At 40.8% G+C, this 13,904-nt stretch overlaps 1 protein-coding gene across 1 annotated transcript in view; it reads right to left on the bottom strand.

The window, feature by feature from the left end:
• plcl1 (phospholipase C like 1) overlaps positions 1–3,022 on the bottom strand; it is a 126,671-nt gene extending 123,649 nt beyond the window's left edge. The window contains exon 1 of the mRNA XM_032566892.1: positions 1,787–3,022. Coding sequence (XP_032422783.1) covers positions 1,787–1,981 — 195 coding nt within the window. The 5' untranslated portion in view covers positions 1,982–3,022. The remainder of the gene's footprint in view (positions 1–1,786) is intronic.
• Between the last annotated feature and the right edge of the window lie 10,882 nt (positions 3,023–13,904).

Below are 13,904 nucleotides of genomic sequence, written 5' to 3' on the forward strand. Positions count from 1 at the left end.
AATAAAAAAAAAAAAAAGTAATTTTGATGTTGTGGGTGATAAGATATTATACATACTACACATATTTCCCTACCACCTCACCATAAAAAGCCTTCCTAAACCGCCAGAGCTATAATGGGATGGTTGAGATCAAAAGAAGTACTTGTTAGAGTGGCCTAGTCAAAGTATTGAATCAAATCCAAATGACAATCTGTAACAAGACTTGACAACTAATGCTTAAAGACAATGTCCCTTCAATCCGACTTAAACCAAAACAGCCTCTAAATATTCAAAGTTGGTAGAGATTAGAGACGCACCGATCCGATACCAATATCTGTATCGTCCCGATATTGAAAAAAATCTAGATTGGGTAGAAGAGCAGATCTGTTCAGCCTAGTTCTATGCTTTGTGCTCTACACACCGTCACACTTTATTATTTATTTTACATTATATTTGGAATTCCTAATTGCATTTTTGAACCATTTGAAAGAAGATTTGTTGGAGTTTATTTATTTCTTAAATGTTTGACCAAGATAGTCAACTTATTGTTTTATCAGCTTCAGTTTCTTTATTATTTGTTTTGGCTGTTCTAACTGCACTGACTGAACAAATTAAAGTTGGTTTTCCATGTTTGACCAAGCCTGTGAAGCTGTTGGTGTATTTCAGTGCACTGTACTGGTGCAGAGTTATCAAATAAATTTGTAATTCAGTTTATTTATGCCTGTGTTTAAAAAAAAAAGAACAATTTTTAGTTAGTTCAGCTGTTTTTCTGTATCGGATCGGTATCAACAGATACTAAACAAACAGATACCGGTATCAGGAGTGAAAAAAGTGGATCAGTGCATAATAGAGACATTCCTCTAAAACTTGCAGGTGTAATTTTGGTGAAACGTAGTTCCAAAGTGTTGAGTGGGTTCATTAAAGTGCAAGCCACACTTTTTATTATTATTTTTTTGGTAAAACATTCAGAAAGCCTGTTCCAGTTTTCTTCCACCTGGATGAAAGAGGTCAGGTAAACAGCCACACAAAAACGCCACATATTGACCTTCCACTCAGACCTAAGAGGAGCAACCTGGCGGTTCTGATTCAGCTCAGATGAGAAGCCGCACATATCGATTACGTGCGTACATGCTGCATTCCAGCGCCTCGGTGACACATGAGCCGCATCGCCTGAGGCGGAGAGAGACGGAGTCCTATGGAGCGGAAATGTTAGACATGAAAGGTAAAGAACTCCCAAACATGATCCGCTCCTACTCACGGCGCAGTGATCTGCAACCTGAGCACAGGTGAGCCCGAGGCCGACCGTGATGTCAGAAAATCAGAGAGCAGCTCAGGGGTTATCTCCATGGAAACCAAAAGCCAGCTAGCTACCATTTAACATGGGCTCCGATAGGAACTTAAGGAACTGACAGACTTTCAGGATGAGTTCAAACCTTAACTCATCGTTAGTAGAGTTAAAGTAAACCGCTAGGAGGAGATTTGATGCATGTTGCCATGTCTGCTTCTCTCTATGCTCAGCAAGTCTCTAAGAATCTGGTCTGACTGCTTTGACATTCCAAACAGAAGAGAAAGTCAAGGCGATGATGGGAGATGAAATCACCTCTGACTCGCCTAAAACATGTCATTTTATCGGAAATGTGCAACAAGATGCGCATCTCCCGCAAGGAGGCGCGTCAGGAGTCGGAGGGGGGGGGGACATCATCTTACCAGCTTCCCTGTAGTCACTTGTTGAAATATTTCACTTTAAAACGGAAGAGGCTTTCAAAATCATATCACAAAACAATAAAAGACTAAACATGCTGAGTACCTTAATGATGCTGCTGCGGCGCGGTGCTGCCTTCACGGACTCCAGCAGGATGGTGTCCGAGTCCTGGCCGCCGCCTCCACCTCCTCCTCCGGGGAGGATGACACCGCTCCGCCGGCCGCGGGACACTCTCGGCGGGATGAAGTCCGGCGCCCCGTCGCCGTACAGCCCGTCTCCACATCCGTCACGCTCCGACATGTCGGCGGTCAGAGGGCTGGGTGGCTGGGGGGAGGAGGGCTCAGTTCAGAACAAGCGGGCTCGGGGGAGAAAGTGAAGCAATTTTACGGGATCAGAGAAAGTTTGGTGCCCTTGTTCGGGGATGCCATTTAAACGAGGAGCGGCTCTGTCAGCCTGACGCACACTGCTCAACTCAATTGGACTATTTAGAAGCAGGATTTCATAGTTCCAGAGGAGAAGTCCACGCTGACTCTAGGCTGGTTGTGTTAGCGCGCTCCGCGGCGCATCTACAGCCCCGAGCATCACAGGCAGGTTCAGGTTCAGGAAGGGGGACCGACCGGTGCGCTCCCCTGGAGGCGCGCAACAAGTCCTCACCGTCTCCAGCCCGGCTCCTGGCTCCCGGTTCCCTGGAAGCGGTCAAGGCATCCAGACGTGCGTAAAGCCTCCTGGAAACCAGCAGCTGTTGCAGCGGAGGAAATCTTCCGATCCAACGTTGTTCACCAGGTTACCAGGACTACCCGAAACCGAACCGCTCCGTGCCCGGAACACTTCCTTTGGTGTCAGAGTGCAACGAGGGACCGGGCTCTCGACGTGGCGCGGCGGATGGACCGACTGGCTCGTGCGTCGCCGCGGGTCCGTCTGATTTTCAGTCACAGCAACAAACAGCCGACTTTTGACGAGGACGAGAACACAACTGACAGGCGGTCGCGCCGCCTCTCGGGCGCCACTCCTCCTTCCACCTCGTCCGCGCGGCTCCGCCCACTCAGCGAGACTGACGCGCGAGGCAGCCAATGAGCGCAGGCGCGGGGAGATTACCGAGGAAGCGCGAGCCTCCGATAGGCGGAGGTCGTGTGTTCCCTGAGACCGACGGAGCTGTCAGTATGAGGCGAGGTGTCAACAGCTGTGATGATGCTCAGACTGACTTCGGTTACTGTAGTTTTTTTGTTGTTGTTGTTGTTGTTGTTTTTGTTTGTTTGTTTGTCTTTTAGGTAACTGATGGGTCTCATAGGGCGGCGTATTAGGGCCATAGTAGTTAGGAAAAAATGAGTAAATTTCCTCCAAAAATCTAAATTTTCTAGAAAATGTCAGAAATGTTTAGATTGTTTTCATGTTTTTTTCTAGAAATTTTCTGAGAATAATCTATCAGTTTTATAGATTTTAGGGACATTTTTTTCTACTTTTTGAACTCAGATGTGGGTTTTTTGTTTGTTTTTATGTATAATGCAACTAGAAAATAAAGAATATGTCTGTTAGGGGGAGAAATGTAAAGTAAGACATTAACAATAACCTGGCTGTATAACTATGCACATCATTAAACCGATAAGCTTGGTTGAAAGTATAGCAGGTTTCTTTTTTTGTTGTTTGTTTTTTGGTATGAGTCTATCTACATACAACACCTTCTCTGTGTTGTCCAAATCTAACTTCCTGCTCACAGATCTGATTTGGGTGCTGATGCTTGGACTCACTGAAGCTGCAAAATGCCATCTTCATTTTCCTGATGTTTTTAGGTCAAAGCTGATTAACACTTCACAGTCTCAGCCATCTTGGAAAAAAAACCCTGACAAAACTTGGCCCCAGCATGATGCTCCCACCATGTTAAAGTGATGCGGTGTTGTCTTTGAGTCGAATGAACATGGAAACAGTGGCGACCCCAGAAGATGTGCATAGAGGCGGCCAAACCAGGCCAGTAAAAATTTTAGGTTGTAGGTTGTATTTATTTATGTGTTTATTTATTGATTTGTCACGTTTTACATCTATAACTTCATTGAAGAAGATGACTCTGTATGCCTTTTCTATGACAAGATTTCCCCTTAGAGGAGCCACTTTATCCAAAACGTCAAGTTCAGTTCTTCCAGACATTCCCAGTTTCTCTACAGGTGTTGATACTTTTTATTCCTATCCTAACTGACATGTCGGGATAAAATGTATTTCCTAACAAACCGCCTCTTGTAGGAATGAAAGAATAAAACCTGACTGAAGGAAAAAAGAAATGAAAACCAGACTCCCTGCTGCTCTTTCTAAGGCTGTTCCTGAGAATAGTGAGGCTCCAAAGCGTTGAGAGATGGTTCAATCTGTGAATCTCAGATCCTTAACTGTTGTTTAGTCTTCTGTCTGAGAAGTGAGACCCTGACCTCTCAGTCCTGTCCGGTAGGTGTGGGTTCAGGGCAGCAGGCGGCTGGTGACAGTCACTGCAGAGATGCTATAAAGTGCCAATACATTATTCATCGAAGTGGCAGCAAAATCACCTTTTCTTTCCTCTGGTGGGGAGGTGAAGGGTCAGGGAGAGGGAGGAAGCAGCACATAAGAACTGGCAGGGTTTTTTAGTGTTTTGCTCATGGAGACGCTCAGCGGGGTGGACTGATGCTGGCCTTCACGACCTGCAGGCTGCTATTAGAGGGGATTTTCTCTGTCTGCTGGGAGATGTGTGGAAATATCGTCTGCTGAATTAAAAGAAAATATAAAATAATCCTGTGAGAAACACATGCAGTCACTACAACGGTGTTCAGAAGTGTGCTGTTCCTTAGCATAATTGACCCTATTAGTCATATTTTACTGGAAAGAATTCATATTTTCCCCCTCAGTAATCCAAAAGAGCAAAACAATTAGAGACAAAATTCAGGAAGTCGTCTCAACTCCTCCATTAACCCTTTAACAAAGTTTTAACCGGTGTTGCAGTGAGAAGTAGCTCCTATAAGGAGCTCAGCTGATGCGCAGTTCCACCAGATGTTCACTAATTCCTGCCGGCTAGTCTGAAGGAACTCAGTGGGGGAGTCACAGACAGAACAGGAGTTTTTAAAGAGACAGAGGCCCAATTTCAAGGCCTTTACCAAATTACCAAGTCAAAACTCTTTTAAGTCATATTTGATATATTTACAGCATTTTTACAACTGAAGAAAACATAATGACTTGATTGTGCTATAAAATGGCACTATGTGGCAGGAAAACACATAAAATATCCATGGATTCTTATGAAATTCTCTATAATTCATCTGCAGGGAAGTGTGAATATTTGTTAAGGATTATTATGTGGATCAGCCCCACAGCTGCGGTTGAGCCATAATCCTGAAAACACACATTTCTGTGTGACAGAATAAATCCATCCATTCTGACTGACTGACAGCGACGGGGAGCCATCAGACATCTTATCATGGAGTTGAGGATCAAAGGTGGAGGGGAAAATCATTTTTTCATCCACTTAAAATAATAAAGTTTTATTGAGTAAATCTGAGATGAAAGTGCGATGAATCCCAGCTGAACTCTGGTCAGTCTTCTCGTACGGTTGAAATACTTTGATGGTAGTCGAGATTCAGGCCCTCTGAATCCCCCCCCACCCCCCCACCCGAGTTATTATTTGAAGGTGTTCATGGCTGAGTAGAAATGACAGTGTGTGTATGCGTTTGTTGGCGTGTGTGTGTGTGTGTGTGTGTGTGTGTGTGTGCTTCTGGACCTTGAGCCACACAGCTGTGGAATGTAGCCGGCTGGTGAAGCCTATTAGCACATGGGGCCCTCCAGTCACACAGCCCTGATAGTATGTGTTGAACCAGGCCACATTTTCACAGCAAAGGAATTCCTCATGTTTGTGCTTTAGTCCGTATCACCAGAAAATTTTTTTTTTAAATCCAGCAGGGACTGGGAATATTGCTGAGCTACATGGTGCGTGTGTGGTGACAGAAATTAGGTCGAAGGATCAAAACCGTTCCAAAGCATCCTCAGGTTAGACAATAAGGCCATACATTACATCGAAAACAGTCAGAAGATTTTTTTTTTTTTAAAACAGGAAAGTATGTGCAAAATGAAAATATACAGCAGGGAGTTTGTGGGGTGAATACTGAACCTGTTATGTAAAATGTAAAGAAGGTGGAGTGGTTCACTATTCCATTTACTGTACAACATTAGGTTTGGTTTGGCCACAGTTTGGTCAACAAAATGTGTAGTTGGTAGCTTGCTGATCATGACAAAAAAGTTCCCAGTAGTCACTGAATTAACTTGAAACTGACAAAGGTAGTAATAAATAAACTTTTCCTGAAAATTGACCAGTGAAAATCACACATTGCTTTTGAATTCTTTTTTCCACATAAATATAAAGAAACAAACTAATGAAAGGCCTGGACAACAGCGATGCTTCCTGTCACTGGACATTTTGTGGCTCAACCTGTTGAGTCAATCACTCCTTTCAAATGATTCAGTGAGACTTCTGCTCCTGCCCGTGGTTTTCTGGGTTACTCCTCATGGACAAACTGCATTTGAAACGCTGTGACTTTTTTAAAGTTTTCCTGAATATGAAAAACTGGAGAACTGAGAATTTTCAGATGCTTGGTTTAAGACAAAACAAAAACGTGCATATTTACATTTCAGGCTTACAAAGTTAGTTATGATTAATCATATTAATCACAGGACCAGAGTGTGATTAATATGATTTTTTTTCCCCAGTCGACTGATCGAGCACTCACCACTTTGAAATAATTTGTCTTGCAGCATATTGGGGAATTTGGGTAGAAACAAAATGGTGCCAGACAAGATATAAAATATTTGAATAAACTACAACTGGCTAGCTGTTAGCTACTAATGATTAATCGTGATTAATCACAGCACTAGCATGTGATTAATCTGATTAAGTTTTTTGATCAATTAATGAAGCCTTCACCACTGAAATCGTGTGGCAGCATTTTGTGGAACTTGGGTAAAAACAAAAGTCCACAAAATAGTGGCAGACGAGAATATTTGAACGTACCACAACTGGCTAACTGTTAGCGGCTAATGAGGATGAAGTTGACATCTGTTTCCTGCCTGGGCTAAAGGGCTATTTCACAGTTGGTGACAATGTGGACAAACATATGATCGTGACCATGTGCAAATATGAATTACTTAGCTGGTCAGCAATGAATCCAAAAACCCAAATGTGACAATAATAAAACATTTTCCGTTTGTGAAAATCAGACAGAGGATTACCTGACATCGTGAGCACAGAGTGAAACCTGGACTGGATCATTTCACAGTGATTACAGAACATGGCCTGGGAGGCATCACTCTTTTTGTAATCAATCTTAGTTAATCCTTAATCTTAAAAGCCTCAGAGCAACACTGGGGAGTCGGGACAACCAGGCAGGGACACTCTTAAATAAACCTGTCATATAAAAGATAAAACAGAAGCAGAGGGTTCAGATTTTGCATGAAGAAAAAAAAAACTACAATACTTGACTCTGGGGACTTTGTTAGTCTTAATTTCACGCCTTTTTCACCTTCCATTGTCTTTCATTTATTAGGTATCCAATATTAAGAAAGACGCTGGGCACCTAATGGCCTTTACTTCCTCATACTGATGCCAATGAAGTTCAACCTCTGTATTAACTCCTGCCAAAAGTTAATTTGATTTACATTTATTTAGCGTAAGAGGAGAAACACAAGAACAAACTCTCAGCAGCTTCCCAAGAGCAACTCATCTGACATGAAACCACACTTTAAAAATAACACTCCTTGCCTTTTGGCGACAGTACAGCGTCTATAAAAAGTATTCACCCTCTACAATGTATTACCTATTTTGTTGCTTTTACTAGTCAATCATGATCAACCAAATTTGGCATTTTTGACAACAAAAAATTAAGAAAAAGAAATATGAGTTTGTGTTTTAATGCCTTGAAACTGGGCCTCTGTCTCTTTAAGGGTTTCACTGAGAAGTAGCTCATATGAGCTCAAGTAGTTGCGCAATAACACCAGGTGTTTGCTAATTGCTGCTGGCTAGTCTGAAGGAGCTGAGTGGAGGAGTTGTGGGGGAGGGAGGGCTGCTCTGAGAGGCGGAAGCATGGAAGCTTGGAAACTGAGAGAGACTGCAGATGTCCTATAAGTGGTGAAAATGATTGGAAAAGCGTGATAAAAGTTCAACCCTCTTACCATTTATAATTCCAATGTACTTTGATCAAACCAAGCTTGACGTTTTGTTGGGATTAATAGAAAATGATCATGTCTGAGAGCAGCCACCAAACAGACCATTACATGAAAACATGGCTGAACATTCAGCAAAGACAGATTACATGTGGAGACGGAGGTCCGAAGTACAGAGAGCAGTGACCTTGTTAAGACGCCTGAGGATCATTAAGTTCTGTCAGTATTGAGGGAAAAAATGGATCGTGTTGATTTCCTCATCAGACGAGTGATGAGGAAATCAACACTCGAGAACTGTGCACTTCAGTTATTATTGATTATATAATAATCATTATTACTCAATCTGAAAATGGAAACCAGGCGGCTACGGCGCTTATCTGCAGTGTGTGAGTACCAAAGGATTTGATAAGATTCATACCAACTCAGAAAAATGCAGTATAGTACAACAACATAATACATTCCTGTGCAATGCAACATTTTATACACCAATCCTCTGTTGGACGTATGAATGGATGAAAATTCAGTGGTGGAGGATAGACGGTGGAGAGCAGAGGTCACAAAATGTGTCCCCTGAAGGCAAAGTTCAAAGGTCAAACTGTGCTAGTCTCTGTCACAGTGATACTGAGTTTAACTAAAAGGTGCAAATAAATTCCAAAAATGTGATATTTATTCTGCACATTTTACTCAACAGAATAATTGGTAGGGAAAAAAAACAATATAGGTGCAATTACTGGTTTCCATAAATATTCACAGTTTTGAATTATTACTTTGTTGGATTTAGTTTTAGCTTTCAGTTTTCCTAATCAGGAATCTATCAATAATTTCCCCAAATCCAGATTGTATTTAGGTTCACAGGGTTTTTTGTTGTCTGAACTGGTTCAATCGGTGTAAAAAATAAAAAATAAAAAGTTTTTTTCTCCTGAAGCCATATTTTAGTATATCTGGGTTTATGCCTGAACTCAATGTGATGCTGAAGTATTAAATATTTTCATGCATCTTCAGCTTTCAGGGCGACAAAGATTTTAGGTCAAAACGATTTTGTCCATTTTGACAAAGAAGTCCAGTTCAGATGCATCAAACCCAGGTAGTCCTGGAGAGCTATTGTCCTGCAACTTATTGATGTATTTCTTCTAAAACTCATATTATTCAACTAATGGCAACAATAGATCACTGAAAAGACAGCCGGCAACAGATGAGCAGTAGCTGAAAGCCAAGCTCTTACAACATAGGAAATGGTTTGGGATAGACATGACACCGCACCTGAGCTGCAGACGATTCTTTAGTGATCTTTACAGTCTCATAAGAGCCAGTCTCACCGGAATATAAAAAAGAAACGGAGACATTCCTGCTGAGACACAGTGAGGACCACCCACTGAGTGAGCATGACTCCACTGAAGCAGCAGAGTTTTTACAAGGACCTTCATCAATTTCAAAATAAAAAAAGCTTCCAGTATCAAGCACTGCTAACAGATAAACAGATATCCATGAGACGTTCTCTGAAAGCGGGATGTTTTGGGCTACACGTCTTCATGAAGTTTTTGTCATTGAAGAAAGAATATTAGCCAGTGATTATACTGGACAGTCGCTGCGCCCCACTGACAATTACGCAATTTGGCATTTTGAAAGGTGAATTTAATGGAAACACGGCAATTTAGAAAAAAGCTATTTTTTTGGTAAAATATTGATGCTAGAGCGAGGTGGTAACTGTATAAAAATTTGCTTGTCTTGCAGAACCGTAATGGAAGCGCTTTTTTCGCTTCACCCAAGTCACATGATCAGCAACCAGATGCAGGCACTGGAGCAAACCACAAAGAAGAGCAAACCACAAAGAAGAGGAGGACAGGAAGTAGGTGGAGGATGATGGCGTGCCATTGTTTTTAAGAACTTGTCACGTGACAAACGTATTGACTTATTGTGATTGTAATTGCATTTCTTTTTCAGTGGAAAAAAACACAAAATGGAAGTTGTATTTTTCTGACAGAAATTTGTAACAGAAATACATCTAGCATCATAAGAACCAATTCCAACCTCAACAAGCAAGCAGCACAACAAACCAAAGTACATCCAAAATAAATACAGAGCAAATTATTGAGACAAAACATGTAACATGAAGTAAAAAGGCCATACTGCCATACTTCTTCTATACTTTGTGATGATGTATTTCAGTTTTGATGTCAGTTTATATTTTCCCAGAAGGCCGTGTTGGGTTGGAAAGCTTTTTACCATTAATTAATGAAATCATTTTTCAAAACAGTTTTTTCGTATTTACTCTGCTTATTTCCATCCAGTTTTAAAAGTAGCTTCACGTTCTGAAACTTTTAAATGTGACAAAGCAAAAAGTCGACTTTTTGCAGTGTTTCCGTTAAATAATAAACGCAATTAAAATCACGCACAAATAAGCTTGTTCATGATACAAGTCATTAAAAAATCATGCCTCGCCATCATCTTCCTATGACTTCCTGTTGTCTTCTTTGTCATTTTCTCCAGTAGTAACATCCAGGCGTTCATCATGTGACTCATGATGCAGAGGAAAAATTGTTTCCATTGCAGTTTTGCGAAATATACACATTTTGATTCAGTTGAAAAACCACCTCATTCAAGCACAAAAACGTATCAAAAAATTGTAGGGTTTTTTTTTTTTTTTTTGCCACCTGGCATGTTTCCATTAAGCTGATTTATTTTTGTCATTCCAATTTGCGCAATTTTATGGTCAATGGAAACACAGCCGGTGAAGGACAAACCCCTCCTGACGTTGAGAAACCTCTCAGACACATTTTCAGGGCCGAGTTTTGCTTTGGTGTTTTAAGTCAAACAAATTTGCTATCCCTTTATTTACTCCACCATCACACACACAGACAGCTGGGATAAAACTTTGAGTTGGTACACAGGCTCCAGTAATCCACCACCTGGGTGGCCAATCAACAATAATCCCTTTGTTTTGTGTAAGTTCACACCAGTTTAGAAAGTGTTGGGACAAAAGTCAACATGATTAATAATCATGTCCACTCTCTCTGAAAGCGCAGCACCTCTGAAACCACCAGCAGATGTTACAACTTGACATCAAGTAAGGCTGAGGAAGTAGTCATTTACTTTTTGGCCAATTTGAGAAAAATCTGCAGTCAAATCAGAAAAAAAAATTTAATTTTGCATGAATTTTGTGGATTTCTGAAAAACTGGGGGGAAGTGGGGGTATTGACATAATTTGGAGTCTAAAGGGCCACATAAAAAGTTAAGGCGAGCCAAATTTGGCCCCCGGGCCTTGAATTTGAAACGTTCTTTAAGCCATGAATTAACAAATGGAAAAGGGGTATGACTATATAAGTTAAACTTCATCATACTCTTTTTCAGACTTACAGTCACCGAATAAGTGGTGTATTTACATGTATTTGAGTATGTAAATTTGATAGGTATTGTATTTACACTTAGAAACATGAAAGTCTTTATTATTATTATGTTTGTTGGTGATATGTCTGTCTGAAATAAATTATCATCATCATCATCATGGAGTCAAGAAAATGTCACATAAAATTTATTGAAACAAACAAAAACATTGTCTGTGGCTAAAGGAGTGAGTTGAAACTAATTCTTTTGCTTGCCACTTTGTTCTTTACAATTAGATTTCGAGAGCTTCTGCTAATCAGCGTCGAGTGTCAGAGAACACAAGGTGCTAAATGCTTCCCTCCCCAGAAACTCCCTGCAGGCACACAGAGCTCTGTGAGGGAGCCTGATTTAACAAACCACTTTGAAAGCAAATAAAGACGCCTCACACTTATATGGTTCACGTTTGGCACGGAGGTCACAGTAGAAAATATCCGTCTCGACATTTGCGGTTTTGGTTCGCAAGAAAGTCTCAAGTTCATGTGTGGGCTGGAGGGCAGCAGGGTAGCCAAACGTCAAATCCAACAGAAACGTTCATATTTCTCCTTGTCAAAGCACATGTAGGTTTTAAATGGAGACCAAACCCAGAGTCACACAGGCATGGTTAGACCCAGGTAGTTAGGGCCGAGGCCTAAATGTAATATTTAAACATTCCTGGATCGCAGTAAGGACGACGTTTACACACATATCAGTCAAAGTCTTTCACTGAGCCCTCAAAATGCCTTGAGAATTCCAGACGTCTGGCTATTTAATGTCTTCTTTGTACAACAACTGATCATTCAAAGTTGTTTGTGTGTTTTTTTACACAGGAGTGGTGTGGGTGAGAAGTGTGACTGGTTCTACTGGACGAGAAAATGTTTCCTTCAGTTGCAGCAACAGATACTGTAAGTGAACAGCAGGCTTCAGTTGAATGGATTTTAATAAGGGGATCTGAACTGCTTGTGTCAATATTTATGAAAACAGGTGGAAATTTATTGCATTGATCAGATTACAAATAATAAAATTATTATTATAACTACATATAAAATAGATTAAAGTGTGGAAACATTCCATTCCACTCATTTTTTTTTGTTTAGTCTAGTGGTAATATATCTGCTCCAGTTGACGGTGTCGGATATAAACTGGAAAGTGAAGTGACATCACATCTGCTGATAATCAATACTAATTAATACTAATACTAATTAGATAGATAAACTGAATTGAACCACGTGGAAAACAAAAGGAGAATCAGGATAATAAAGAAATTGGAGATTTAAAAAATGAGGGGATAAAAATAAATAAAGCAAATAAAAATGATACAGACCCTGATTTGATCAGGTTTTGAAGGGATTTTGTTAAGGACCCAAGTGCAGAGATAAACTTAGAAGTTTAATGAAAACAAAGAGACTTACAAAGATCCTCAGAGGAATACGTGGCACGAAGTACGAACAAAATAACACGGAAGACAACAGAAGAATCTGGCAGCGACTGAAAGGAAACGAGGTTTGAGCTTTGATTGTTGGACAGAGAACAGATGACTGATTGGAAACAGGGAGCAGCTGTGAGGAGAGACCAGGCAGGCAGACTGAGGGAACGGAGAGACAGGAAGAGAGGAGCAGGGATGAAAAAACAAACTGACTGCTAAAGAATGACCGACCAAAATGAAATCTAACCAAATGTAAATGAACAATATTTAAAGGAGACTGGTCCAATCCAAAGCAAGAGTGGAAGAAACACAAAACAGCTAGTAACTAAATAAACAAGTGATCAAAATGCCAAAAACCAGACAGATTTATATTCACTTCAAGACTCAACATAAAGAAAAATGAAGAAAGAATTTGTGTTTTTAGAGGAATCAAACTTGATTTGAGCAAGACCTGGGAAAATCAAAGTCACATTTACATTAAAAAATGTGATCTAAAATAAGGAATTTGCATAGAAGAAAAGGATACTGATAGGATGAGCAGAACCATAGCTATCACAAAGTGTGTTCATTATTTAATACAGCAAATGACTGTTTTTCTTACCCTCATTATTGTTCTCACTCCTAAAGAGTCAGCGACTTCCTACGACAGATGCCGGATCGTTTTGCTTACATGAGTGGTTCTCAGGCCTTTATCTCACCGAGTTCAGTGGTGCTGATTCTAATCTTGTTGCCACCAGATTCAGAAACCAGATTCAGGACTTCAGTGATCGAAGAATCTATCTGGAGATTACCCACCTGGGTCTCTCTCTCTTGCTCCCACTCCGCCGTTGGCGCTTCTGGAAACGTCTCTCCGGGTTCTTACCTGTTCATCCTGGGACTCCAACCTTCTCTGAATCAGTGATTATGGTAATATTTCTCATCATCCTCAAACTGATCACTTGCTTCTCTCCTACTGTGTTTCTGGAACCCAGTCCTGAGAATCCACCACACATCTCCTTTGCAAAGTCTTATGAATAAAATCTTAGACATACTGCCGTTGCTGGCGTCCATGATTACTGCCTGCATATGACAGCTTGACCACGACTGGCAACCAGCCAGTCAGAAACGCAAAAATTGTCAAATCTTTTTCTGTGAATAACACATATAGGCACAATCAGGTCTTTACTGACAACAATGCTCTTCAGTGTTGGAGTTGCTACTGAGGGAAGAAAACTCGAACTTAGTTATGTTTAGATCAAACTGAACTTAGAAGTAGGGTTGGCAATAAGTCTAGATAGATAG

Source organism: Xiphophorus hellerii, chromosome 7, assembly GCF_003331165.1.
Source record: "Xiphophorus hellerii strain 12219 chromosome 7, Xiphophorus_hellerii-4.1, whole genome shotgun sequence".
In the NCBI taxonomy this organism is placed as follows: domain Eukaryota; kingdom Metazoa; phylum Chordata; class Actinopteri; order Cyprinodontiformes; family Poeciliidae; genus Xiphophorus; species Xiphophorus hellerii.